Source organism: Parus major, chromosome 23, assembly GCF_001522545.3.
Source record: "Parus major isolate Abel chromosome 23, Parus_major1.1, whole genome shotgun sequence".
NCBI classification, from domain to species: domain Eukaryota; kingdom Metazoa; phylum Chordata; class Aves; order Passeriformes; family Paridae; genus Parus; species Parus major.
Genome location: NC_031791.1, coordinates 1,740,335 through 1,767,934, shown reverse-complemented (window position 1 = coordinate 1,767,934; position 27,600 = coordinate 1,740,335). Strand labels below are relative to the sequence as shown.

Sequence of the window (27,600 nt, the reverse complement as noted above, 5' to 3'; positions counted from 1 at the left end):
CGGCGGCGGCCGGGCTTGGGGCACTTGGCGGCGGCCGAGTGGATGGATGAGGAGCGCGGCGATTCGGAGTCCCGCTCGGAGCCCATGGCGGCGAGGTTAGTTCGGCGGTGTCGCCGGCGGCGGGGTCCGAGCTGGAGGCAGCGGATCAGTCCGGGGGCTCCGGGCGCCGCGTCTCGCCGGGCGCTGCCTCGGCCGCGCTGTAACGAAAGCGGCGCCGGGTCCGGGTGAGCGCGGCCCCGCCTCGCACCGCCCCGCCCCGCACCGGGCGCGGCCGCCGCCATTTCGGTTGTGGGCAACGCCCCCGGGCAGCCCCGCAGCCCGCGGTGCCCGCCAGTGTCCCTGTCCCAGGGCTGAGGTGCCTGTAAGTGGCTCTGAAGTATCTCAGCGAGGTAGAGCTGAGCTTTTGCTCTGCTTCTGAGCTCCCTTCAGCGCCTCCATCTCCCCTCAGCGCCATTGCTGGCTCTGAAGTATCTCAGCGAGGTAGAGCTGAGCTTTTGCTCTGCTTCTGAGCTCCCTTCAGCGCCTCCATCTCCCCTCAGCGCCATTGCTCCCCTCAGCGCCTGGCTCCCCTCAGCGCCATTGCTCCCCTCAGCGCCATTGCTCCCCTCAGCGCCCGGCTCCCCTCAGCGCCATTGCTCCGCTCAGCGCCATTGCTCCCCTCAGCGCCTGGCTCCCCTCAGTGCCATTGCTCCCCTCAGTACCTGGCTTTCCTCAGCGCCATTGCTCCCCTGCGCGCCTGGCTCCCCTCAGTGCCATTGCTCCCCTCAGCGCCATTGCTCCCCTCAGCGCCATTGCACCCCTCAGCGCCATTGCTCCTCAGCGCCATTGCTCCCCTCAGCGCCTGGCTCCCCTCAGCACCTGGCTCCCCTCAGCGCCATTGCTCCCCTCAGCGCCATTGCTCCCCTCAGCGCCATTGCTCCCCTCAGCGCCTGGCTCCCCTCAGCGCCTAGCTCCCCTCAGCGCCATTGCTCCCCTCAGCGCCTGGCTCCCCTCAGCGCCTGGCTCCCCTCAGTGCCATTGCTCCCCTCAGTGCCATTGCTCCCTCCACGCCTGGCTTCCCTCAGCGCCATTGCTCCCCTCAGCGCCATTGCTCCCCTCAGCACCCGACTCTCCTCAGCATCCCGGTTCCATCGGCATCCCTGTCTTCCCTCAGTGTCCCCATGTCCTCTAAACACTCCTGTGTCCCCTCAGCTCCCCATTTCCCCTCAGCGCCCTGGCTTCTCTTGATACTCAGCCTCCCTCAGTCCATGGTTCCCCTCAGCACCCTGGTTCCCTCCACGTCCCATCTCCCTTCGGACAACACTCGCAGGCACATAGTGGCATTCCTGGGGTGTCCTGTGTGGAGCCAGGAGTTGAACTTGATTATCCTGATGGGACCCTTCCCACTCAGCTTATTCTATGACTCTCCCATCAGCTTTCCATTTTCTCCTCAACATCCCTCACTCAGCACTGCCATGGCTGCCTCACCCAGGGCCTGGAATGGGGGGAATCTTCTGGCTGCATTGTGCAGGAAAAAAGGTTTATATTTAAAAAACCCTAGGGCAGTTTCCTTTTTAACATCTCTTGTTGGAGAGAGGTCTCTATAAGCTCAGGAGCCCCCTCTAAATCCATCCATCCCAGTGGAGCACCTTGTCCCTCACTGTGTGTCCCTCCTTGATAATGTTTCTGAAGATCACATAAAGATTTACTCAGCTGGGAACTCCTTCCTGAGTGCCAGGTTTGGAGGCACTGAAAATACAACCCACATTTTCACTGCACTCATGCAGAAAGTTAAAAGCCTCCACTTCCTTCCAGGGTTCCCCCATGCCCAGAGGGGTCTGCCAGCTTCTTATCCCATCCAAAGGCAGATAAACTAACAGGAAGGATGCTGCTTCTTATTATGCAGGGGAGGTGAAGCAGAAAGATCTGCTGTGTCTATGAAGAGCCTCTTAAATCAGCACAGAAGGAGCTGCCTTGCCTTAGACTGTCAGCTCTGACTGGACAGACTGTGGTTATTCATGTGACAAGTGTGGCTCCATCACTGTCTCCCAGCTATCACCATTCCTGAAATCATCTCTCTCAGCAAAGCCTGTTTGCATGATTATTATTACTGGGATCCTTCCAGGAGCTGGGATGGGAACAAGGAACCAGGATTTCTGTGCTGGTGCTGCTGGATTGCTGTAGGCAAAGACCCCAGATCTGTCGGCACAGCAGGGATAATGATGCCGCTTCCCTGTCTGATGGGTGAATGAAGGCACAGAAGGAGTAAATCACCTGCACAAATGAAGCTTCCTCCTCTCCTAAACACCCTGCAGCAATCCTGCTTTTCCCTGTGCAACTTCTCCATTAATTCTGTGCCTGCCATACACCCTTCCTTGCTGCTTATCCCAAGATGTCCTTCCCCAGAGATTGCATTCCCCAGGCATTTGTCAGCTCTTCACAGTCCTGCCACAGTACACAGGGCTTTGGACCAGCTGGAAGCTTTGGACTACACTTAGGTTTGGCCTCAGAGTGGTAAATTCCTGCCTGGGATCAAAAACCCTCTTAATTAGCAAGTTGATTTGGCAAGGGCCAAACAGCTCTGCTCCAAGAGAAGCAGGGATGCTTTGAGGATGTCTGTCACATTTTCCTTGAGCAGTGAGTTGCTGAGCTATGGTCCTTGGGCAGGCATGAAGATTTCCCTGACACTTGTGGTGTGGAGCTCCCAGAGGAAAAGGAGCTTTTTCCTTGGGAAAGGATGGCCAGATGAAGGGAGGGATGTTCTATTGGTGCAAAACAAGATTATATTAAAATTAACTACTCCTGTCTGAGACAAGCCAGGTATGAGGCATCTTCAAATGGCTGTCGCTGCCCATCTGTAGCAGGGACTGTCTTGCTTTGATGATTTCACTAGAAAAATCACACTCTTGACTGAAACAGAGAACAGAGAACAGGACTCATGTGTGGGACGGATCTCCCAGACAGCGCTCTGCCAGCTCAGCCCTACGTCCTCTGCAGCGCAGAAGCACAGACTCTAATTGTGGGAAGGTTTCAGCTAAAAAACTAATGTGAGACAGGCCTGAATTACCAGTAGGGCAGACACAGACAGAGAGCAAAACCATCTGGAGCTCCTGGGAAAGGATGGGCTGATGGGGCAGAAATGACTTTTCATTGCCTTATATGAGGAATCATGATACCAACAAGGCTGGGGGAGGCCAGCGTAAATCCAAATGACTTCAGAGCCATCCTCCCTGCTCACAAGCTGTGCAGAGCTCTTGCCAGTGGTTATATATTTGAGGGAACTCCTTGCTTTTACAGAACTCTGAGACACAGATTTCCAACTGTTCAGACCCTGCTGTGGTCCAGACATCCCAGCTACTTAAAAACAAGTTCTCCGTGGCTGAGGTGTTTCTCCATGGCGAGTTTCCACAGCCCTTGCCAGGAGCAAAGGCTCCTGCTCAGCGTGTTCCTGACTAGCAGTTTGAACCCGGTAGTTTGTTTTGATTTAAAAAAAAAACCAAAACAAACCCAGCCTAAAAAAAAAAAAAAACCCAAACCAAACAGCCAGGAACTGGAAGGAGAGGGCAGGAAAGCGAGCTGCCAGGAAGGAAAGAGGCTGATTGGAAAGATTGGGAGTGAGATCAGATCAGCCCCTCCCCGGAGCTGCGGGGAAGCTGCCACCAACCTGACCGTTAAACTGGGGGATATTTGAAAAGATAAACCCAAAACAAACAAACAGAAAAGATACAGAAGCGGGGGGGGCGTGTGGGGGATTCAAACACTGCAGCGAATCATTCTGCAAATCCCAGCTCCAATAGGCAAATTCGCTTTTGCTTACGCTGGCAGAAAGCTGGAAGATTGCTGACTTCCGACCCCGCTGGATTTGGCACAGGCGACTTTTAAAGCTGCCTGGAAGCGCCGTATCCCCCAGGAAGGCTTCCAGGGAGAAGGCTTTGTTCAGACACCGGCTGAACCCACCCCACACTCCCCAGTGCCGTTGCCAGGCTGGATGGAGCCACTGGGGGAGGCTGAGCTGGGGTGGACCTGCTTTTGGGAGGTATTTCTCTGGAAAGAGAAATACCCTCGACGCCCACACCCCAAAAACCCCCTGCAAAGAAGAGCGACAGCTCTGTCGCTGTCGAGGAGGAAGAACCTCTGGTGATGTAATGAAAATTCCCCTTGGTAATTCAGAGAGTGAAAGCAGAGGCTGGGCTGCTGGGAAGGAATTGTAAAACTCAGACTGCATGGAGGAACTGGGGTGTGCCTGGCTGGGAATATCACTGAGGTGGGAGACCGGCAGGAAACACTTCGGTTTGAATTTGCAGCTGATAAAATTGAAATTCCAGCTCCTACCATATCCCTTTTTCCCACCTTTCCCCCCTTCCTGGTTACCCAAATATCACAGGTATGGGAAATACCTGCCTGTTGCTCTCCCCCCTGGCCTGCAGGACACAGGGGGTGTTGAAACAGCTATTTCAGGATACACAAAGATCCAATCTGCCTTAAATCTCCGGAATGCAGGCACTGAGGTGTGAACCTCTCCCCAGCACTGAATATTTTCTCTAGAAGTCCGTGGGTCACCTCGGGGGTTTCTCCCACTTTTCCTAGGCAAGGATGGAGGGTGTTATTCAAGAGGGACAGGCTACATTGCAGAGCAGATGGAGTTAAGAGAAAACCCAGCTCGTGTTGCTGCTTGCTGATGAAATGCGGGAAGGAGGGGAATAGCTCTTTACACCAGGAATTCTTCCTTGTTTTCACACAGGGACACTTGGGAATGACTCAGCTCTGGTTTTGCTGGGCAGGTTGAGACCTTTGGCCCTATTAAGGTGGGACAGTCAGGGCTGTTAAAGGGATCCAGGTGCATCAGGATGACAAAAGGCAGTTTCAGAGGTGTCTCTGCTGAGGACCCACCATGGGACCCACCTGAGATGTGCTGCACTCACAGCATCTGGAGGAAGATGAGAGGGACAGAAAGATCCAAGTAGCACAGAGGTCTTTTTAAAACCTCTCAAAAGTCCAGTGTGAGGTCTCCCCCCAGTTCCCTGCCCCAGAGAGTTGTGCCAGGGGCACGTGGGCTTCCCTACTCCTCCTTTAGGGGACCCAGCTCCAGAGCAGGGATGTCAGTCTTGGCTTGCCCGAGGCATTGGGGATGCTGAACGTTCATGGGGAGCAGCTGTGATTGCAAGAACTGAAGCTCATTGGGGTCATTTTCTGCCAGGGCCCCGGGGAAGCACTGGGTCATAATGACATGCACTGTGATCATTTGTCAGATGGAGATGTCATTAACGGCAGCTCATGTCTCTCCAGGGAAGACACCCGGGGCTGGGGAGGGCTCTCCCCAGTGTGCACGTCTCTGCCTCTATCCAGTTTGTTCGTGTTCTGTTTGCCTCTCCTGGTCCCCTGAGATGTGTTCAAGGGAGGAAGGAGATGATTCTCCTTGACTCCTCTTTTCTCTGCTGGACTTAACAAGGATTGACGTTCTTTTAAATGAAGAGGGAGAGGCAGGGGATGGGAGCTGTGGGATCAGAAATGCAAGGCTCTTCCAAGAGAATTTGTTCTGGTTTAGTCTGTGGTTACACCTCCTCTCCCCTCCATCTCCCCATCCCACTCTGCTCCCTCCTAACGCCCACATGCACGGCAATCTTCCACTCCCTGCTGTGACTTTCTGGGGAAGAGGCTGTCATGTGAAATCCTGGGAGAGAGTTACCACATGGAGCTCTCTGAAAGCATCAGAACAGGCCTTGCAGAACAGGCCGGCAGCCGGAGGAACGCTGCTCTCCCCCTTCCCGGAATCCAGAGCGCTCCTCTCATGGATGGGAGGTGGGGGAAGCGGGGAATCATCTTGTAAGCTTGGGAGCCGCCTACATACATGGCAAATCTTGTCAGCAGCTGATAAAAGAGGTGGGAGGTGGGGAGATTTCGAGGGGGAAGAATGTGGAGGTTCTCGTGCCCACGTAGCTCCCCCATCCTGTCTTCTGCAGGGCTCCCACAGCTGGGATGGCCACGGGCTTGGCCCCGTTGGTGACACACGTGCAGTGAGGAGAGACCCCAAAAAGGGACTCGGATGTACTTCAGCAATGACGCAAAGGTAGGGATCATTAAGCAATTACTTATAATAGTAATTTGACATGCTTTTCCCCTCTACAAAAAGCAGCATTTCCTTTTGTAATAAAAGCACAGGCTGTTCCGTGTTCTTTATTCACCTCCACGGTCACTGAACAGCTTTGAGGATAGAAGTGACAATGATCCCTGCTCTCAAGTCACTCAGCAGTGACCTGCTACCCTTAATGATGGGGGATTTATAACTGAGAAGGTTTAGCACTGTAGGGTGCTGCCATCAGGATAGGGCTGGCCAGATCTCTAGGGCAGGAGGAAGAAGCCAGACTCCCTCCTCACCCGAGTCATTAAATAGACAATTAAGTGTCTGATGTTGGCATAAACACAGGCAAATTAGTCACTGGAGAAAACCTCAGTGCCTGTGATGGCTGGCCGTGGTTAGAAGGTGGTGGTGACAAACACCTGTGACAGCAGAAGGCCAAGAGGCATGAAGATGGCATGGCATGCTCCTGGCCCTGGAGTATCTCCCTGATGCCAGCTGGTTTTTGGGGTGCTCAGCATCTTGCAGGACATGAGCAAACCTGGCCACAGCAGAGGCAGCAAGATCAAGGTGAAATCTTCAGGAGGAGCACTCATGGAGAGCTAAGGAAGAGTTTGTCCTGCCCTTCAGAGAGCAGATGCACAAGGCAGAGCTCTGGCACGGGCTTGGATTTCTGCAAGGAGAACAGAGTGAGGCACTGGCCTGGTTTCCAGGAAAGGAGAACAGTGTGTCACAGAGAAGGCATTGAAAAGACCTGAGGCTTCTGCTCAGCTTTCGGTCTTACTCCTGCAGACACGTGGGTGCTTGGGAGTTCAAAAGGCTGAACTGGAGGCTGTCCTGCAGCTGGCAGAGGACAAGAAGCTGTGGGCTCCTCCTGCAGAGCTACTAGAGCAGAGACCACAGAGGGTGTCCCTGCTTCTGCTGGAGATCCCTGCTTGGCTCAGCATCAATCCCTGCAGCGCTGACCTTTGCAGTGGGACTGTGGGAATCTGAGGTGGACAGGAAGGCTTGGTACAAGGCACCATCTCCAGTGCCCAGAGCCCCCAAAAGACACTGGCAGCCTTTCAGCAACATCTCAAAACCTCACAGGATCTCTGACATCCTCTCCAGCTGGTGCATCCCACAGCACAGGTAGGGCTGGGCACACACACGTTTCCTCCAGCCGACCCACCCATTTCCTATTTTCTGCAGACATGACAACTAGTGAGTTAATCCTGCAGGCCATAAACTAAGCTGTATTAGCAGACACCATCTGTCCTTTTTCATTTGCTGATGCACGACCTATTTTGCTGTGTAGCAGAGCGGGCACTGCAGTTTCGGGGCTCGCACGTTGCAGTGTCCCTGTTGCCAGGGCATAATCCACTGCTCACAGGGACCTGCTAGTGGGAGAAAGCTCCAGTGAACTGAGCACCACTGGGACCTGCTGCAGGTGGTGGATGAAGCCTGAACCCGTGGCTGCTTGGCCTCCAAAGAGGTTTGGGCTTCAACACCATGAAGCACCTGGAAGGGTCTCAGAACTTCCAAGGACAAGAGCACAGCTGCCCCCAGCAGGGTCTCCTGAAGCCCCCTCAATAATGGCCACATCCACATTCCCTCACTTATCAGGAGGTCGTGGAGACCCCTGAATTCTCATCCCAAAGTGGGGTTTATGGAAACATGCTCAGCACTCCAGCCATGCTGCTCCATCCTGGGGTAATTCCCGTGCTTTATAGAGCTGAGCAGTGCAATCATACCAGGATAGGGAAAGACAGGAAGAGAACTCTTCCTTTATCCCTCTGGTCATGTCTTGGAGCAGTGTGGTGACCCTTGCCTGGGTACAGAAGTACAGACATTGTGAAAGGTCATAAAACCATCAGGGTTTTCCAAGCCACTGATTATTTGACTTTACCAACTCTTGAGGCAATTCCAAAGGTTAGTGCCTTGCTGCCAGAAACCTCCTGAATTTACCAACTTTTAATTTAACTCAGCGCTGGCGGCAGGAATTTTCCCTGAGTTCTGAAACAAAAAGCCAGGAAATTCTGTGTCTGTGTGCTAAGGAGTCAGGAGGGAGCTGAGTGCAGGGCTGGGTGCTAAGACACTCATCTGTTCCTCAGAACCAGGATGAACACTGCTCACCCGCCTCTGGACTCCCAAAATCAGCCAGAGAATTTTCAGCGTCCTGCCTCACCGCATGAAAGCGGAAGAGACAGTGGAAGGAACTATTCAGATTGACCTTGGCCTTAGCCAGACCACTTCTTTCTGAGTGAGCTCAGTTGCTTTATTTGGGTTTTCCAAAGAACTCCCAAGCTCCTGGCGAGGATGTGGCCCAAATCCACCCCCTTCTGTGCCATCAGTGTCCTCTGAGTACCCAGCTCTGCCAGAAAGCTGGCCTGGAGTCATTCCCCCCTTTCCTGCTAGTCCTGCTCTTTTCTCTTAGGAACTGCCTTAAGCTCTGAACCCTGGGGTTTCCTACCCTGAAATCTGTGGTAACTCCTGCACAGTCTTGCTGCCTGCAGAGGTGTTTTACCCCTCTGTTGAGCTCTGTACCCTCAGCTTCCAGCAGCAGCAAGCCCTGTTGTCTCCTTCCCACCTTCTCTAAGCTTTGCCCAGTGTTCCTTTGTGCTGTGGACACTCTGCATCAGATGTGACAAGAAACAACGACTTTCCACAACATACCTTGGTGTTCCTGCAAGCTGTGCCCCCCTTTCTGCATTGGGAAAAGGAGAGCTGCTGTCAGGATCTCTGTGCTAGACTGAGAGTTTGGGATGTAAATCCCCACTGCACAAGACTGATCCCAACTTTTCTTCTTTCTCTCTCTGAGCTTTGGGAGGAGAACTGGCTCAAGAATTGTATTGATCTCAGTCCAGGAAAAAACATTCCCCTTCCACAGGCCACAGCCTCTGTCTCCTGTGTGTCATGTGAGGAAGAGGAGCAGGGAAGGGCAGTGCTTTGCCAAGACTAGAATGTACCCAAAGCTGTGACTGCTGTCAGGAGGTGGGAAGAGGAAGAAAGAGCCCGTGCGGTCAGCCCTGGAAAGGGCAGTTCCTGCTGAGAACTGCCTGGGGAACATTCCCATTTTCATAACCAGCAACAGCTGTGAAAAGGGGAAAGAACAGTGACTCTGGAGTCTGCCAGCAGCACCTCTAGCCTGCAGGCAGGCTGGGAGAGCAGAGAGAGCTCCCAGCACAGCCCTCTGGCCCCGCAGCAAGGAAAACGTGTGTCATTTTTCCAGAGGGCTGAGCCAGCATTAACCAGGTGGGGAATGTATGAGACTCTCACTCTGAACATGTGCTTGCTCAGGGTTCCCTTGTCTCAGCTGAGATCTTTCCCCAGTCTGACCCTTGTCTGCCAGGGCCCTGCCCCCAGCTCAGTCCAGGGCTGTTCCCCCTGTGCTCTGCTCTCTGCAGCAGAACAAGATGGGCATAGGAAGAGGGGAGCTGTAGTTTGTCCTTCTGTAGTCTGTCCTTCATTCCTGGGCTGACATGGAAAGGCAAATGGGGTTTGTTCTGCTGGGTTTTGCTGCTGACCCATGCCTCCCTTCCCCCAACCTGATGCCATGACCACAAACCCATTCTCTCTAACTTCAAGCACAACCCACCTTTACCCCGATCAGAAAATTCCTCTACTCCCTCCCTTCTCTCCCTCAGCCCTTCACCCCCATGAGAAACACTCATCCCTCTCTGGGGCTTGTAACATCCCTGTCTTGTGGGCTGTCTAAAGCAGTGATTGAGCAAACTGCCCCCTGTGCTGCCTCAGGCTGGGCTGTGCACAGCAGAAAATTGAGTAGGAGTTTTCTGGGGCGATCAGCATGCACTGAGACCTCAAAAGCTTCTCTGAAATCAGGCCCTGCTCTTGCTCCAGAGCATCCTTTTAACAGGGAGGCAGCAGCCTCTCATCTGCCCAGCCCTGCCATCTCTGATCTGGCCTGCCACCCCTTTTCCCCTGAGCACCAGGAAAAGTTCAGTGCCTGACACTGAAACAGCGGTAGCTGCCAAAAGCTTCTCAGCTGCCCCTGAGTTACAGGAGCCTTCCCTGCAGTCTCTCAGGAGGAGCTGTCAGCAAAAACAGCCCTATTTAACTAGAGCAGAGACAGCCTGGCGTTGCATGGCCTCCCTCTGCCTTTCCCTGCTCCCCTGGAATCAGGCATTCTTTGGGAAAAGCCTCTCAGGGCAGCGCCAACTCCTGCACTTCCCCTGGATGTGAAGCTCAGCCGCAGCAGCATGCAGGTGTTCACGTAGCTCTGGGTCCTGCTCCAGCTCTTCCCTCCCCCCTTCCATGGATCTCCTGCAGGATTCATAGCCCAGCACCCAGGGGTGCTCCTTAGCCCCAGAATGGCACCTTCAGCATGGGATGAGCAGCAAAATCGCAGCTGGAAAATCTGGCAGTGGACGTGGAGCAGAGCCCTGTCCCCGGGCTGAGGACCAAGAATGCCTCTTTCCCATCCGACACGCCAAGACTCTGAGCCCTGCCAAACCCCAGTGTTTGTTCCTGCATTTGGCAAGCAAGGGATGGCAACAAAAGCATGTGCGAGGCAGAAGGAGTTCAGTGAAGGAGGGAAGTGGGTTTCTCTTGGGTCTCTGTGACCTTTTCTGGTTTGGAAAGAACAGAGATGTGCAGAGATGCTCACAATGCACAGCAAGGCTGTTTCCACTGCCCCAGCAGCAGAACAAACCTCGTGGCCTCCTTCAGTCACAGGAAATTTGAGCCCAGAGCCACATCCCAGCCTTTGGCTGCTGGAGTGGAAGCAGAAATCCAGCTCCTGGGAGTCAGTGCCTTTGCCTGTTTGCAAGGAAAATTTATGCGCAGCCATGGAACTTCACTATGGGCGCCTGGTCTTCCATCCCTGGTTCTCTGGGATACAGCTCCTGCTGTGGGATGGGAACAATTTTTCTTCAGCTGGCAGCAGCTGAGCTAACTTGTCTTGGAGTCCATGGACTGGGAGTTCTGTCAGCAATGCCCTTGGCCACGAGGATCCCATCACCTCTCTCCTTAGAGAAGCAAGCACAGAGAAGGAGCTGTTGGGGTAGGGCCAAGAGAAGGGCTGAGACTGAAGATTCCAATGACTCCAGTAGTTTCTCTGTGTGCTTCCAGCCCTTATGGCTTAACCTCAGAGAGAAAAGTTGGTGCTGGAAGTAGGAAAGGAGTGGGGCTCTGTGCAGGTAAATCAGGAATGTGCCTCGATCCTTTGAGAGCTGAGAGTCAGAAGCAGGTTTATAGCAAAGATAGAAAAGCTGATTTGGCCAAAGGGATAATATTTCTGTTGGGAATCAGAGAACTATTGATTACTCAAGTAACCTCAACTATTTAACAAACAGCTACCTCAGCAGAAAGAAATTTCAGCCTGGCTTTAGGGAGAGGATTGAGGGGACTCCAGGGTGGCCAGGCAATAGTAGGAATGTTTATTCCCACTCTCCTTGACTCTCCTTGCTGTGCTGCTGTCCTGCCTGCTCCCAGTGGCACCAGATAAGGAGTGAAACCAAACACAAGGTAGGTGCCTGTGAATGTCCCTGACAAAGGAAGGGGGGAAAACGTTCACTGCAGCGGAGTTGTGGCCAAGATAGACTGTGAAATAGGAAGGATTAAAATGTCTCACAGGAGCTGGCTCAGCTCCCAGGGTCTTCTCTGGACACTGGCACAAAGGCAGCTCCTCCCGATGCTTCGGGTCTCTGCAGAGCCTCGCAGATCCATAGCACTTTTCCCAGGAGGGAGCATGAGTTCCCAGTTATTGGATTTCTATCTTATTGTGTGCCTGGCAGTGACAGCTTGTGGTGGGGGCTGAACACACAGGTAACACAGCATGGCTGTGGGGACAGGGTCACACCAAGGTACCGGGAACATGTCAGAGCCTCAGCTGCTGCAGTTTATGTGCAGATGCCAGGTTTGTAATATTCACATGATCATCTCTTTTGCAGTGTAGGCAAGTATGGGGGAAAGCAAGGAGAGCCAGCTGAGCCATGGAGAAGGTCAAGGACTAGGAGGGGGTGACTTGGCCTTTCTGTTTGTGAGAGGTCCTGGTGCCATTCTTGCACAGAATTTTGAATAACCTTGAAAAAAATCAAGTTGGAACATGACTTTGAAGCAGTCCCACTGCTGGTCATGCATGACCACAACCTCAGGGATGAAACTGCAGAACAGCAGCGCTAACTCCTCCCTGCACCCTTCCCAAACTGGCCCTGGGAGCCCGGATCAGGCTGTGCCCAGTGAGGTCCCACTTGGAGTGCTGGGGCCCATCCCGGGCTGGCTCCCTCCCAGCACAGCTGCCCTGAGCAGAGCTGAGGGCTGGCATAGAGCAGCTGACTGGCCCTCCCCTCCCTGCCTGCCCATGCCAGAGCCTCGGAATGCAGCTGGCCCCACAGGCACTGCCTGTCACCCTCCAAGCGTGGGGCTCCCACCCCTTGCTCCCAGAGAAGCCCGAGAGAGCAGCACAAGCTGTTGCTGTTGACAATTTCCATCCCATAAGCAGCAGCATGGCCACCTGGGCCACTCCCAAGTGGTCCCAGTAGACCTAGATCTGTGCCTTGGTGGGGAAGGATTGTGCATCACACAGCAATCACTTCCCTAATTAAAGCATATTTATGCTTCTTGTTGGAATTGCACTCTCAAGCACTCCTGGCTGCGTTTATTTCTCCATGGCCCCACTGGGTCATGGCCCCCAGCCTTTAAATGCCTCAGGAAATGTGCTGGTTCAACAAAACAGTCGTGACAGGAGCATCAGCCTCTCCCTGTTCTTGGGTTTCAAGCAAGGTCTCTACTTTGTGCCTCTTCTATCCCACCCCTATACTGATTTCTGACACCCACAGGGGTCACCAGCACCGGGCTTTTGACCCCAGATGTGTTTTCCTCAGTCAGAGACACACTGAGAATCTTGACAGGCCATAATCAGCTCTGCACACACGAGTGGGGTGCTCACAAACTTGTTTTCCAGTTTGCTAAGGCTGCGTAGCCTGAGTGTGGGTGTAGAGTCCCTGCACCCTGCTGCTGTGGGATGGGAGCTGGGAACCCACAAGCAGCAAGGAACCAGCCCAACTCTTGGATTAAGAAAAAAGATGAAGTTTCCCCCCAGGACCAGGGGCCAGCACAGCACATAGGTACTGCTGAGCTGCTGCAGGGCAGAGGTGACCATCACCCTTGCTCCCTCTGCAAACAAAACAGATCCCGTTATGCAACCCTCGTGCTAAAAGGCAACACGACATCCAGAGAGGATTCAAGGACTTTGTTATTTTGCCTTCCAGGTCTGCAGATCCCCAGGATCCACATCCAGAGAGCTGCTGGCAGTACCCGTGCACCTGGCTGCCTTCCCCAGAACTATTGGTGCTGCACAGGCGTTGGGAGTGCTGGGGATGTGCAGTTTAGGATTCCCACCACAAACGCGCTGCTGGGCTCGGTCCCAGTGCACCAGCTCTGCTCAGTCTCCTCTGAGATAGAAGCAGCTCAGGGGATGGAGTCTCAAACTTCTGATTCATTTCATCAATGATCCATGCTCTAATCCCTAGGGAGAACTCTGCTCCCCTTCTCCAGCCAGGGACCAGGGACAGTCCAATCCCTTTATCCTGCTGTCTTATCCTGTTCTGGATATCCTGTTCCTTCCTGTTCTGGAAGTGCAGGTACTCCTGGCTCTTCCCAGCACACACCAGTGACACACACACTGCTCTCCTGGGGGGAAGCATCTGCACCAGTTTCTACACCAGCCAGCTGGACTCTGACCTGCTCTCACTGTCCCACAGCCAAGCCCTGCTGTGCCAGGCTGTTCAGGCATTGTATAATATTCCCAGGAGCCATCCCCCAGCACCACATCACCCCGAGAGATGCCGAGGCCGGCGCTGATCCCACAGCAGCTCGCGGAGCTCCCCCCCTGTCCCGCGGCATCCCTTACCTGTCCCCGGAGCCCACTCCCGGCGCCGCGCTCTCCCCTCCGCAGTCTCCCCGCTCTCCCTTTCCCACTCCCCTTCCCTCTGCGCCACCTCCCCGCGTGATGTCAGCGCAGCCCGGCCCCCGCAGCCTCCCCAGCGCACCCTCCACGCCACGCAGCCGCCCATCGCATCCCGCTGCTGCTGCTGCTGCTGCTTCGCTGCCCAGCGTTGCCACAGCGACAGCAGGGGAATCCCATCCTCTGCTCCTCCACCTTGCAGGGCCTCGCTTGGTATCACCCACTGCAGCTCTTCCCAAAGAGACCGCGGGAAGGACGGAGGGACAGCAGGGGACAGCAGCAGGGAGCGGCCGGTGATGGCCTTGTGGCTCAACACGCCTGGAAGGGAGAGCAGAGGCAGCCAGGGGAAGCAGGCTCAGAGCAAACAGGCTCTCACCTTACCCACAGCAGTTCTACCCGTGTCCCCTGAGCGCTTCCCACCTTCCCACTCCCTCCATTCCTCGCTCCCAGGCAGTTCTTTGTTCCTCAGCCCCACGCGCTCGCTCCTTCAGGGCTGTGCACATGAGCATCGTGATGGCACAAACTCCCCACAGACATCTTTGGATTGGCTTCTTCTCACCCCCACATCAAGGTCAGAGATCAGGTTATTGATCAGAAACCCAAGACCAGCTCCAAAGCAGACCATCAGCAGTCGGTAGGCTCATTACCCCTAACCACAAACCCACAGTGAAAGGTTTTCCTGCAATGCCTGTCGCCAATGGTTTCATTGGGAAGGGAGAAGGGCAGATACATTTTTAGGACTGCAGCACATTTTTAATGGAAAGAGATGGCCCAGGGCTTTCATCCCTCCCCCCATTCAAGATGCTGTTTCTTTTCAGCAGAAATATTGCTGCATTAGAGAACAGGTCACTTCCTCTATCAGTGAGAATTCAGTGTCCTATTTGATGCTGGTCCTTGTGCTATAAATAGGAATTTTCCCCTTTTATAGTTGCTGAATAATTGTGTGTATGAAATATGAACAGTTTTCAAAAGAGTGCCTGATAAGCAGCTTGCTGGAACGAAATGGTTGAGCAGAAGGATTTTACAGCACCTGCAGAGCATCGTGTGCTGTGGAAAACATTCAAGGTCAGCCTGAGAGAGACAGGTCACAGCACAGATCCAGCTCCAGAGGATCCAGGCTTGAGCTCACAGACTCCCCACTGCAGCCTCCCCCCCACAGCTCCCCAACAATCCATTTCACGCTCCACACTCAGGTGAGGATCAAACAGAGGCAGCCCAGCTCAGAGGAGGCAACACTCCTCCATCCCACAGACCAGAAAGCCAGGAGAAGCAGGCAGAACAGGTTTTTAAAACAACAGCAGGCAAGGAGCAGGACACAATCCCAGAGAAGGAGGAAGAGCACAGTTTAACATCCACCATCAAAAGGAACAAGGAAAGAACACCACAAAGGCCAGAGAGGCACAGGAATGGTAATGGGAGGTACAGAGAGGTAATGAAAACACCTGAGCACAGAGACAGAATGGCGGAGGAGCAGGAGAGCCCAATTATGCTGGAAAACCAGTAATTTCTGCAGGAAATGGGTACATGCAGCCCAACCCTTTCTGCTGCCTGAACACAAGCAGGGCTGCAAGAACTGTGGATAAACAACAAACCTCCATCAGTCCATCAGGAACAGCCTCCTCTGGAACACCCCAGAGGGTCAGAATCCCCGTGAAGGCAGGAGAAAGGGAGCCCAGGAAATGCTCTCATTCCCTGCATTAGGAGAGATTTTTCCCTGTGAATTTAGAGGGAGGGAGGGATGCAGCCAAGTATGAAAGGCAGAAACAGAAGACACAATGGTGGCTTCCAGTTGCTGCAGGAGGAGAGAAGGAAGTAACATCAGCTCCTCCACACGCTGGAGATTCAAAGGGAGAAGGAAAAACAGGAAAAACATCAGTTAAAGTACTGCAAGGAGCTCTGGACAGAGAGGATACACAGGGGCTCGATGCTTTCAGCGTCACACAGGAAGAGAGAGAAGCAGCAAAAAACCACCATTGCTATGGTGATCTAAAGCATTGGACACACTCAGCAAGGAGAAGAGATAAAAGGAATTACAAGCCACATTCCCAGCTGCACAGAACATCCTTGAGATAGGATCAGGCCCCAGGATCCACCCAGCTCAATTGTTAGTTGATGCTGTCATCTGCCTCCTCATCCTCCACACTGTCTGCAGGTCAAAGAGGACACAGCACCAGATACAAATGTAAAGGGGTTATTTTATTATTGATTCAGAGGTTAGACAAGGCACCATTTGATCTAAAAAGAAATGCAAAAAAAACCACCCCCAATTAAGTGTTATTTTTGCAGGCAATTAAGAAAAGTCTCTTTTGCATTTCTTCAGCATTGTGTGAATTCCAGCTTTGTCATGATCACAGAAAAGCCACCCCACTCCCAAGTAAGGCAGGTTTGGACTAGAGCCACGGCCCCTCTGTTCAGCAGCAGAGAATCCTTGAGAAGTCTCTATGCCAGGGTTTAGGAATGCAGCAGAACAAGAAAAACAAAACTTCCAGGAAAAGACCACAGCATCTCTTTTTCTTTTCCATTTCAGACACGATGAATCATTTGTTCGTTTTGGTCCTTGCTGATAGGAAATAACTTCAGAAAAAAATCACAGCAAACCTTTCAGTGGCCTCAGAGTACCAAGAGCCCATGAGACAAGCCCTGAAAGTCCTGGAGAAACCTGGAATAACACCTAGCCTTGCCCTCCAACAGGTCAAGGACCTGCAGCTGATCTCTGAGAGATGTTTCCCTCTCCACAATTGTTTTGCCTCCACAACCATGATTTCTAAGACCGCCTCCTCTTCACAATGATTCTGCCAAATAAGAAATCCAACCAAAACCCAACCAAATCAGCCCCCCAACCCCTTGTTTACCACCTCCTTCCCCCCCTCCCATCAATCATACCCCCCCTCCCAGCTGCCCTCCCTGCACCCAGGGAAGGGCTGCAATGGGTGATGTAGCAGAGTGTGCAGCGTTTGGTGGTGTCTCATCTGCTTGATGGAGTCACTCAGCTGGAATAAATGGGAACAGAGAGAAAAAAAATATTTAGGGAAAAACAAACAAACAAAATTAAGCATGGTTTATGGCAAAAAAAAAAGAAAATAAAAAAAAGGCTGATGAGCTGGATGTGAAGCGAGCACAAGGGAGGAAAGGAATGGAGAGTGGGGGAACATCTTGCTCTTACTGTAGAATAAAACCTTGACCAAATCCAGGAATGCCAACTGGCCCCTTCCCAGAGTGTAGGGGGCTGCACTTTGACTCTCTCAAAATAAAAGCTGCTTCCCCACAACTTCTTTAGCCAACCAAGATGCCAGGGCAGTTGTGACCCACACTTTCCCACTCCCTGGGGCACACCAGTCCCATCCTAAATGCTATCCCGACCTCCCAGCATGCCAGGTCCAGGTTACCCTTCCACAAAAAACCCAGAGACAGAGCAAGGGCCGTCTGGGAATCCCAGGGGACCACAGGCTGCTGGCAAAACCAGCCCTGTTTACTGTCAGAGCCTTTGTCCTCAGTCATGTGCTTTCTAGAGCAACAAGTCCACTGCTTTTGGTTCCCAGTGTTATTTCCAGTTTGCTGGAAGGGAAGAGGTTCTGTGCCTGGAAAGGATGTATGAGGACAGAGAGGGGATTGTCAGGCAAAAGAGAAATTATCAAGGAAAAGAGCAAGGGATTCCTGAGGATTAAACATCTGCTCTGGCCACAGAGCTCACAGCAGCTCAGTGCACAGGATGGAGTGGGCCATCCTGAGAGAGAGAGAGAGAGAGGAGGATACTCAATAACACAATCAGTAAACACACATGGAATGCCAAAGGACAAAGTTTCATCTGAGCCAATCCATATTTACAGCAGGGTCCTCTAGGAAGGGCTGGAATCCCTCACGGCCAAAGGTCAGTGCCAGCCCTGCAGTGTCACCACACAGCAGCACAATGCCCTGGAAAGGCCGAGGCACTGAGCACACACAGTGTCCTCAAACACAGCCTGACAGAGCTGCTGCATTTGCTCAAGAAACAGGGACATTTCCATGAGCTCATAACAAAGGTCGTTAGCTCAAGGGCACGTGGAGCCAGTGGTTAATAATGCTGTCTCTCGAGCCTTGAGAAATCATTTGTTTTGCAATAAGGCTTTATTATATTTAGACTTTGGGATCAGGAGAAGCTCAACACATCTTCCTCTCCTTGGTCAAAACCAAGTCAAGAGTGAAGAGATAAAACCCAAGTCCTTTTCTTATCCTCAGGACATCCCAACCTGCCACACAGTAACTGCTGTCAGACTCTGATCACAGATTTCACATTAAAAAGAGCAAGAAGCATCTCACTAATTTGCTATAAATCCCACAAATAAATAAAGGTTGAAACCCCCCACCGTCTTTCTGACCCCCAAGTGCCATCAGAACAGAACCCCAGAGAGAATAAAACACATACAAAGAGAAGAAATCATCACCCAGCCCTGAGAAGCAGCCAGGCTGTCCCTCCCAGGCTGCTCCCACAGCAACACACACAGAGCAACCCCAGCTTTCAACCCTGCAGCTTCACATCTCCTGTGAAATCCTTCCCCCAGCTCCCCAGCCTTCTCTGTGGGGTAGCCAGGAGGAGCTGGAAGTACAGTTCCTTCCAGGGAAGTGCATTTCTAGGATGAAACAAAAGCTTTTTCACCCAAAGGAGTGCAGAGCCCATTTTGGGCAGCTGGAAGCTGGGCTCACTGCGGCCTCTAGAGGCCAAAATCCCAACATCCACACACAGACTGATTCTGACATATAGTGACATCGAGACCGTTAAATGCTCGTTTAATTAGACAATTAGCACACCCCTGCCTTGGACTACATCACCTCATCCCTTCCCCTTCTACTTTGCTCAGCTCTTACCCTCCTTGGACCCAGAGAGACAGAGACAGAGAAAGAGAGAGGAAAAAAAAGGAGAGCCCCATTGTGGGACGGAGCCTTAAATGAACATAACCAGGTCTTTACATGTTGCTTTCGTGAAGGCTGCCAGGATGCTGGCAAACACCACGTCGGGAGACTGGGAGGCATCCACGGCCGTATGGATCCCTCTCTTGCTGTAGTAGGACACCAGGGGGGAGGTCTGGGTGTGATAGGCCTTCAGCCGGGTTCTCAGGGCCGTTTCGTTATCGTCGGAGCGGCGGATCAGGGGCTCTCCAGTGACCTGGGAGAAGCAAGGGGACAATCTCCAGCGAGCTGCAGCCTGGGATGCTCCCCCCTTCTCTCCCTGCTCCCCTCCTGCAAGGCAGAGCTGCAGAGGAGACCCCAGGTGTGCGGGGGAGATGGAGCGAACCCCAGGCAGCCAGAACAAGTCCCAGAGCAGTCACTGAAGAGAGAAGGGCTCAGCACCGTGGTCCTTTTCCCCACACACCACTCTGCTTGCTAAAAGGAACCTCGAGACCAGGCACCAGCTACAGCTGCTCCCCAGGATGGAAACCAGTCACAACCCACCGCCAGCTTGAGCTGTGGACAGAGTCCAACAAGTTCTGAGGATGGCAGAGCCTGGACCAGCCCTTCATCCATCCATGCCCTTCATCCATCCATCCCTCCAGGCCTCGCTCCCTGCAGTGCCGTCGGCTCAGGCTGCCCAAGCAGCTCCCCACGCTCCCCAGAAGGTACAAGAGAAGGAAAGAAATGAGTTTTTCCAGGGAGACACTGCAAAGCATCAGCTAAACCCAAAGCAAGGGAAGCTGTGGCCTTGGGAGCTCACATACATCGTCCTTCATGTGCTCTTTTGGGGGTCTGAACTCCTCGTGATACGAGCGGCCACTCGCTGGGTGAATCAGCCTGAGACAGAAAAGAAGTGTCAGCAAAGCAGCCTGCTCAGGACAAGATCTCCTGAACCTGCCACTCATCAGCACAGAAACATCTGCCACAGCAACACCATTAGCCTTTCACTTGTAAGAAAATTCTCTCCAGTTATTTCTGTACCAAGGGCCTCTTCAGTTTGGAAAAGCAGCTGCGCTGGGAGATGGAGAAGGGATGTTTTACTTCCTGCTCTGCTGGGAAAGGGGTCTGGACAACAGTGCAAGAGAACACACTCCTGACCCTGGAGGAAGTTTACTGGTGCCCAAATGTATTCAGTGTCCTGTGCAAGGGAGCACTAAAAGCTTTGGAGAAGGAGGAACCTGAAGTGTGAGCTGAGATTTTCTATAGAAATCCCTGATTTATAGGGCAAGGAAAGGGGCTCTGCTCAAGGCTGGCCCAGGCACAGAACAGGCAGGGATCAGGGCAGCAACAAAAACCAGCATCACTGCCAGCTCTAAGCATCATGAGGACAACCAGGGATCTGAAATTAGGATGCACTTCCATAGACTAGGAAATCCCAACCCGAGCACTAGGAGAGAAGGATTACCGTCCAGTGATCCTCCGGATCAGCAAGGAGTCAGGGATGCTGAACTCAATGACGGAGTCAAGCTTCTCTCTCCTTTTCTCCAGGAGCTCATCCAGCTGCAACAGCAAACACCCACCTCAGAGGGGCTGAGGGAGCAGGGACCCCTGGTTTTGAGGGAAGGAGGTGCTGGAGCAGCCCCCTGAGCAGGGGCTCCCGTACCATCTCCGCCTGTTTCACCGTGCGTGGGAAGCCGTCCAGCAGGAACCCATTCTTGCAGGGAGGGGAGTCCAGGTTGTTCTCAATCAGCTCCACCACCATCTCATCACTCACCTGCAGAGATGAGACAGGTATGTTGTCAGGAAGGACATCCTGAATTTACACGCAGCTGCTGCCCTTGTGGATAGAGGGGGGGATTTTTGGAGTTGTCCTGTGCAAGGCCAAGGGTTGGGCTTGATAATTAATGTGTCCTTCCAATGAAGGACAGTGATTCCATGATTCATGTCAATGCTCAGGCTGCCTGTTCAGACCTGCCCAGATCAGCACAGCACTCCCTGCAACACCAGAACATGGGCAATGCCACATTTCACTCCGGGGACTCTCCAGCCTGAGCAGGGACTTGGACCAGCACTGTAACCTCACTGTTACAAAGGTTGCTGTATCGAAAGGAACATTGTCAGCTCAAACTCCTTAGATTATTTTTTTTAAAAAACCAAACTACAATACAAAATATCAACACAACCTTGATTTCCTGTTACTTTGTACCTTCACCTACACATCCCCCTGGGGAGGCAGGCCTGGGCAGGAAGGGCAGAGCGGGCGAGTTGCTCATTGACTCCCATAAACCTCGTATGAAGGTAAAAGCCCAATAGTTGCTGACAAGCTCTGGCTTCACTGGGTAGTTCCCATCTAACAATCTGGGCATACCACTGGGATTAGTACCTTTTCCACACTGCAGCACTCACAGATGCTGCAGCCCCAACAATAGCTGTTTATTTGGGAGCAGCTCTCCTCAGCACACACAGCTGGGACCCAGCAGGATTGGGGACCAGGCTGTCACAACACACAAACATCCCTGCAGGCAGGGGGTGGGGGGATAAGCAGCCAGTCATTTCTGTGCCTTCCTGATTACACCTTTTGGAGAAAAAAAGATCCTGAGCATAAACCCCATGCTGAAATGTTGCTGTGCCCCCAGCTGAGTTATCACAGAGCTGCGGGATGTGCCCGTGGAGCAGCCTGGAGCTGCCTGCCACACACACACACACACGTGGCAGATACCACCAGCCTGGCCAGATAACATCCCTATCTTTCATAACCAGCTGGGTATTGCAGGCTCGGTGTTGCAATGAGCTCTGAGCAGAAGTGAGATAAGGCTGCTCTCCCCAACTGGGGCCTGCAGATTCTCCCCGGGGTGTTACGAGCCTGTGGCAGCTGTGGTGATGCTCGAGATCTGCCCCACACTGGTGCAAGGCACTGCAATTTGTGGTCCCTCGAGCTTCCCTGAGATATTTCAGTCATTAGGATGAGATAATGGGACCCTCAGAAAATGAATGTCAGAGATTCTAATTTGTGTCTTTTGGGGATCCAAAGTGTCTCTCTCACACAGCAGCTGCTATAACTACCACAGCAACACCTTTAGGTTTATTTTCAACAGGTGAATCGAGCTTATGCAAGAGCTGGGGTGCAGATGAACCCTGTGAAGTGATACCCGGATATCAGGTATCATGTGAAGAGACACAGGAGCCACAAAGCTGTAATGTCCTGCAGATCCAAGGATACACTGCCACCTCAGCGTTCAGGAGCCAGAAAAGTGCCAGCCAGACTGCACCCCCTAAAAGATAAAAACAACCCAGGGCCACAGGCTGCTGGTAAGCAACAGTAAGTTTGAAGAGGGAGGATGTTTGTGTATGATGCTTCTCCTGCAGAGTGAGACCCATCCCTACCTTCACCCTGCAATCTGCCTTCCTACACTAATTAGGAGGTGGATTTTGTTTGCTCTGATTCTCAGGTGCTGCCAACCCATGTCCCCTCCCAGCACATTCCCCACGACCCACCAGCTTCCCCGAATCCATGGTTTCCTTGAGCCGCTTGCCCAGCTCGGAGCCCGAGGCCACCATGGCCCGCAGCATGTCACCGGTGGCCAGGTGGCACACGCAGTAGGTCTCGGCCAGCTTCGGCGCCTGCAGAAGAGGACAGTGGTGAGATGGGACCTGGGAGACTGAGGATCCCCACGCCGGCGGGGCCTCGTCCCCGTCTCGCGGCAGCGGGACAGTCGTTGAGCGGGCAGCACGTGGCAGGGCCCGGCACAGAGCCCCGGTGCTCAGCGATACCGGCTCCCCGCGGCCGGCCCTGGCCCGGGACAAAGGGACCCGGGACAAAGAGCCCCGGCGAGCGGGCCCCTGGAGGCGGGATACGAGCGAGCCCCCGTGGAAGGGAGCCCCGGGGCCGCACGAACAGAGCGCACCGCCCGGTTCCTCCGCGGGCGACGGAAGGCCGGACACCCGCGTCCCTCCGCGCGGGGGTCACACGCTGACTGCCGCCACTGGGGAAGGCCGGGCGGGCCGCTCCCGCCGGCCGCTCCCGCCCGCATCGCCCTCACCTGCGTGCCCTTGCCGGCGCCGGGCGGGCCCAGCAGCACGGCGCGGATGCCGTGGCGGATCCCCGCGGCCGGGGCCTGCCCGCGGCCGCTCCCGGCCTGCGCGCTCGGAGCCATGGCCGCCGCCGACTGCGCGCCCCGGCCCGGCCTCGTGGGCGGGGACAGCGCCAGTGGGCGGAATTATGCAAATGAGGAGCGGGAATAGGCGAGCGCCCGCGCGCGTTTCACCTTGAGTGGGCGGGGTTATGTCGGGAGTGGGCGTGGTCACCCCCGCGGTGGGCGGGGCTTTACCGCGCCACGTGGGTCGCTCGGTGTCGCCGCGCTTGCCCCGAGCTGTCCCCAAGTCCCGGGCGCTGCTGAGGCCGAGCCTCGAGTGCTGCGTCCAGTTCTGGGTCACTCAGTTCAAGAAGGACATTGAGCTGCTGGAATATGGCCAGAGATGGGCAGCGAGGGTGGAGTACAAGTCTGATGAGGAGCGGCTGAGGGAGCTGGGGCAGCTGAGCCAGGAGAAATGGAGGTTCAGGGGTGACCTTATCACTCTTTGTATCTACCTGAAGGAATTTGGAGCCACGTTGGGTTGGGGTAGGGCTTCTGTCCCAGGCAGCTAGTGACAGGACAAGAGGAAAGGGGAAGTTTAGGTTGGACATTAGGAAAAATTTCTTCACAGGAAGATTAGACATTGGAACGGGCTGCCCGGGGACGTGGTGGAGTCACCACCCCTGGAAGTGTTTAAGAAAAGACTGGACATGGCACATGGTGCTGTGATCCAGTTAACACAGTGGTGTCCAGTCACAGCTGGACTTGGTGATCTCAAAGATCTTTTCTAACCTAATTGATTCTGTGATTCTGAGCTGTGCTTGCCCTGGCGCTGTGTGGGATGGGCTCAGTGCCCTGCTCTGTGTGGGCTGTGCATCACAACATTGCCCAGTGCATCCAGGAGGGACTGCAGGGCTCTGCTCTCCCAGCCTTTCTGCATGATCCCCACATCCCACACAGCACAGTCCAGTGCTGGTGATGGGCCAGATCACAGGCAAAACCGGCCAGGATCTCACAGCAGACAAGAGCTTCCTTGGCCCTGGTTGCCAGGAGAGTCTGTGGCAAAGCCAAGACCACAGTGTTGAATACAGAAACCCAGGCTAAGTCTGTCCTTTTCACTCCCTGCCCAGTGGGGACAGCCATCCCTCCACAGACAGAACACTGGCTCCTCAGCAACACCAGAGAGGGACCTGCACATTTATCAAGAGTTAAAAAATCCCTGCAGAGCCCATCCCATTTGTGGCACCATTTCTGAGATCCAGGTCTCACGGATCAGACAGAGCATCTGCATTGATGGCAGAGCTGGATCTGCTGCTGAAGCACCCACCAAAACCAGCAGCAGCTCAGCAAGGGCAGCATCAGTCCCTGACGTCTTCCCAACTACCTCCTTCCCTCCGGAGTCCCAGCCAAACACCGCTCTGCCTTTAATCTCCAGGAAGCCTGGTTTCCCTGGCAGCAGCATTTCTGAGGTATTTCGGGCTCTCTTTCCCCCGGTCCCGGTGCTCAGGATGCGCAGCCGCGGGAAGCGGGGCTGGGCTGCCAGGCTGGGGATGAGCTGCGGGGACTCGGTGCCAGCCCAGAGTGACTGCAGGGGGCAGCCCCAGCCTTGGGAAAGGGTGGGCGAGGAGGGGGAGCGTTCTCCAAAAGGGATGAAGGATGCTCGGAGGCGGCTCAGCCAATGGGGCGGCTGGATTTGGTTGTCACGGCTACAGTTGGGAGGCAGAGCAGGGAGGCAGTGCTGGAAGAGAAGGGGTGCAGAGCCCCCCCATCCTCTGCAGGGGCTCAGGGCAGGCAGGAAGCTGGGGCAGGACAAACAGACGGCCCTGGGGCCGGTTCATTCTCTTGGCAGACCCATGGCAAAATCTATTTAAATGCCTTCTGAGGTAAGGGGGTTTGAGGGGGGCTGTGGGAGAGCTGTTTTGCCTGGCACGGTGAGAAGGGAGCTGTAAAGGGCCTGTGGTTGCTGAATTTGGGGATGGGGGTGAAGGGCATTGTGCTGTCAGTGCCCCTCTCCCTCTCTAAATCCCTGAACTGCTTCTCCCCAGAGAGCCTGGACCCCCAGGCACAGCTACACCTCGGGCTGCTGCAGGAACTCAGCATTCCTTGGGGAGCCCCCCTGACAGCACAGCAGGGCACCTGGGAGAGACAACTGGAGCGTGGTAAGGAGGGCATGTCTGAAGCTGGGGCATGAGTTCTGACAGGAATGACCCATTTCACCCCTTCTGTGCCTGACCAGTGTGGGCTGGGTGCTGTTTGGTGATGTGGAGTGAAGGGTAAAGCTGGAGGAGCTGCTCTTCTTTCCTGATTTTGAAGCTGTAAGAGCTTCAAAACGTGTTTTTTTTAATCCCATTCCCCATCTCTGGAATTGGCTGATGGTGCTTGCTCAATGCATTACAACATCCAGGGTCAGTGTGGTCTTTCTCCCAGTTCCCCCTGGAATGCTGTCAGAAGGTCTCTGTGGGGAGAAGGGGGGTGTGCAGCTCCAAGAAATGAAACCTCTGCCTCCTGCTCACTTCAAATCAGAGAGATCATGCTCCTGGAAGAGCCCTGGAGCTAGGCCTGGGTTATTGGGGTGGAAATGTTCCCTGCTAGCTCTTCAGCTCCCTGGATTATGGGCCAGGCTGGATCCAGCTAAGGGTGAGAGCTCAAAGCTAAAGCTCTGCTAGGATGAGCCAGAAAACTCCATGCTGCTGAATTGTGCCCTTGTTCCACACCGTGTGTCACGGGAGAGCTGTGGAACTGCATCCACAGCACAGATCCAGGCTGTCCTGAGGTTGAATGGTGTCAGTGAGTGGCCTGTGCTGTGCCTCCCTTGTCCTGGGGCTTTCCCCTGGGAAAGTGGGTCCAGGAGACTTCAGCTATTTGGGATCCACACGGGATGTTCACCTCATTGAACAGACAGAACATCCAGCTGCATTCCAGAGCGTGAAGGGGCCTGTCCTGGCCTAGAAAGGGATCTCTGCTTTTTGTGGTGCATTTGTTTACTGTGCTGGTGCCTGCTGATGGAGACAAGGCTGCTGTGTGCCAAAACAGAGCTCTGAACTGCAGAGAAATGTGTCTCCTCCCCCGGGGAAGATGCTGTAACCCGCAGCAGGGCTCTGCTGAGCTGCTGGTTTGGAGCAGAGCAGCACAGAGCTCTATCCAGAGGCACCCTGGGCTGTGGGCTGGGTGGTCCATGCTGATGGAGCTTCTGGACCCTTCCTCTAATATTCCTTTTCTTTTAAAAGTGTGTCTCATTAGAATCCATCCCCTACTCCAAGAGGCTTTAAACGAGCATCAGCACACCCAGAACATCACACCATGAACGGGTACTTGAACGAATCCAACTTCCTGATGGTGGAGGAGGGCTTCACCACCCGAGACCTCCTGGAGAACCTCCTGGGGGAGCTGTGCCAAGAGGTGAGGGCTGATGCTCTGCTGCTGCCTTTGGAAAAGGCTCTTCTGGAGCTGCTGCTCACTTCAGCTGTCTCCTAGAGCGACCAGCAGGCCTTCTTCGTGGCAGACCTTGGGGACATCGTGAAGAAACACCTGTGTTTCCTGAAGGCCTTGCCCCGAGTGAAACCCTATTTCCCAGTTAAATGCAACGGCAGCGAAGGGGTGATTCGGCTGCTGGCAGAGCTGGGGGCAGGATTTGCCTGTGCCAACAAGGTAGGGCTGTGGGAGGACAGCTCCAGGGGAAATGTTTGTGGGGGAGTGGCAGAGCTCACCCTCATTTCCTAAGTCTCTGCTCTAGGTGACATTTACAGGGGCAGGAGTCTCCCTCTGCTGTCACAGCCCAGAAATCCTTGTCCTGTCTGTGTTGTTCCCTTTGGCTGACATTCCTGGCCCCAAAGCTGCTCTCCTGGCCAACTCTTGGTGTCCTTAGGGCTGAGCCTGAAGCTTTTTGCTCCCTCCTGCTTGGCATTTGCAACAGCCAGATTTCCAGGGAGGAGCTAAAATTAAATCACTTATTTTTATGTAATTAAATAGGATGTGTTTCCAGAAAGAGAAAGTACAGGAGTTGTCACAGCTCAGAGTAGGGGTCAGCCCCAGGCCTGCTAACCCCACTTGTTTCTTCTCCCATTCTCATGGTGTTTTTAAACCTGTCCATGCCAGGACAAAGCCCACTGTGATCCCTTTGAGCTCTGGTAGCTTTTCCCTGGAAAAACCCAGGCTGCAAGGCTGGCGCTTTGCCCTCCTCAGCACTGCAAGCAGGCCAAGACCCAGAACTGGTGGCTGGTGCACACCCATCTCCTGAGGACCTGCTGCACATGTCTCCTTCTCCCTGCAGGCAGAGATCAGCCGTGTTCAAAACCTTGGGGTGCCAGCTGACAGGATCTTCTACAGCAGCCCCTGCAAGCAGGTGGCTCACATCAGGTACGCGGCCAGCCACGGCGTGAGGCTGATGGCCTTTGACAACGAGGTGGAGCTGAGCAAGGTGGCCAGGAGCCACCCCCGGGCCAGGTGGGTGTCTGGCAGTGCCACCAGCGTGGGTGCTGGAGGAGGGGATGGGCAAGGGGCTGTGGGGGTGAGAGGAGGTTGTACAAGGTTGGTGTTGGTCTCTTCTCTCAAGCGATAGGATGAGAGGAAATGGCCTCAAGCTGGGCCAGGGGAAGTTTAAATTTTAGATCTTAGATTTTAGATTTCAGATTTTAGATTTTAGAATTTTTTAGATTTTTTTTAGATTTTTTTAGATTTTTAAAAATTTTTTTAGATTTTTT

At 53.9% G+C, this 27,600-nt stretch overlaps 3 protein-coding genes and 1 long non-coding RNA gene across 6 annotated transcripts in view; 2 read left to right on the top strand and 2 right to left on the bottom strand.

Annotated features, from left to right (window-relative positions):
- RNF19B (ring finger protein 19B) overlaps positions 1 to 13,970 on the bottom strand; it is a 26,448-nt gene extending 12,478 nt beyond the window's left edge. The window contains exons 1-2 of the mRNA XM_033519640.1: positions 13,908 to 13,970; positions 5 to 197 (exon numbers count right to left, since the gene is read on the bottom strand). Of these exons, the coding sequence (XP_033375531.1) occupies positions 5 to 86 (82 nt within the window). The 5' untranslated portion in view covers positions 87 to 197; positions 13,908 to 13,970. The remainder of the gene's footprint in view (positions 1 to 4; positions 198 to 13,907) is intronic.
- A 2,166-nt stretch (positions 13,971 to 16,136) lies between these two features.
- AK2 (adenylate kinase 2) lies at positions 16,137 to 22,998 on the bottom strand. Of its 2 annotated transcripts, XM_015649122.2 has the most exons (7): positions 22,868 to 22,996; positions 22,323 to 22,448; positions 20,491 to 20,601; positions 20,293 to 20,387; positions 19,652 to 19,724; positions 18,906 to 19,101; positions 16,137 to 16,951 (listed from the first exon to the last, which is right to left on the bottom strand). In XM_015649122.2, exons 1-7 carry the CDS (start codon positions 22,979 to 22,981, stop codon positions 16,944 to 16,946), a joined length of 723 nt encoding a protein of 240 aa, XP_015504608.1. In that variant the 5' UTR covers positions 22,982 to 22,996; the 3' UTR covers positions 16,137 to 16,943. The 2 variants fall into 2 exon arrangements, with proteins under 2 accessions (XP_015504608.1, XP_015504607.1); XM_015649121.2 differs by lacking the exon at positions 16,137 to 16,951 and having other exon boundaries at positions 18,044 to 19,101; positions 22,868 to 22,998.
- Positions 21,678 to 24,147, top strand: LOC117245465. Its single transcript, XR_004500185.1, has 3 exons — positions 21,678 to 22,136; positions 22,277 to 22,466; positions 24,031 to 24,147. It is a non-coding gene; the product is annotated as an uncharacterized LOC117245465 (long non-coding RNA).
- A 431-nt stretch (positions 24,148 to 24,578) lies between these two features.
- Positions 24,579 to 27,600, top strand: part of AZIN2 (antizyme inhibitor 2) — a 6,320-nt gene continuing 3,298 nt past the window's right edge. Inside the window, exons 1-5 of one of the 2 annotated variants that reach the window (XM_019008848.2) lie at positions 24,579 to 24,783; positions 24,946 to 25,059; positions 26,128 to 26,299; positions 26,375 to 26,548; positions 27,171 to 27,256. In XM_019008848.2, the coding sequence (XP_018864393.1) occupies positions 26,201 to 26,299; positions 26,375 to 26,548; positions 27,171 to 27,256 (359 nt within the window). In that variant the 5' untranslated portion in view covers positions 24,579 to 24,783; positions 24,946 to 25,059; positions 26,128 to 26,200. Of the gene's footprint in view, positions 24,784 to 24,945; positions 25,060 to 26,127; positions 26,300 to 26,374; positions 26,549 to 27,170; positions 27,344 to 27,600 lie in introns of both variants that reach the window. The other variant, XM_015649103.3, reaches the window with a different exon arrangement.

What these genes read in the sequence shown, in the direction of transcription:
- AK2 (XM_015649121.2), bottom strand. Translation starts at nt 22,981, where the DNA reads ATGGCTCCGAGCGCGCAGGCCGGGAGCGGCCGCGGGCAGGCCCCGGCC. An exon ending in GCGCCGGCAAGGGCACGCAG is followed by an intron (nt 22,449 to 22,867) that starts GTGAGGGCGATG and finishes CCTCTTCTGCAG; the next exon opens with GCGCCGAAGCTGGCCGAGAC. An exon ending in CGGTGAAACAGGCGGAGATG is followed by an intron (nt 20,388 to 20,490) that starts GTACGGGAGCCC and finishes TTGCTGTTGCAG; the next exon opens with CTGGATGAGCTCCTGGAGAA.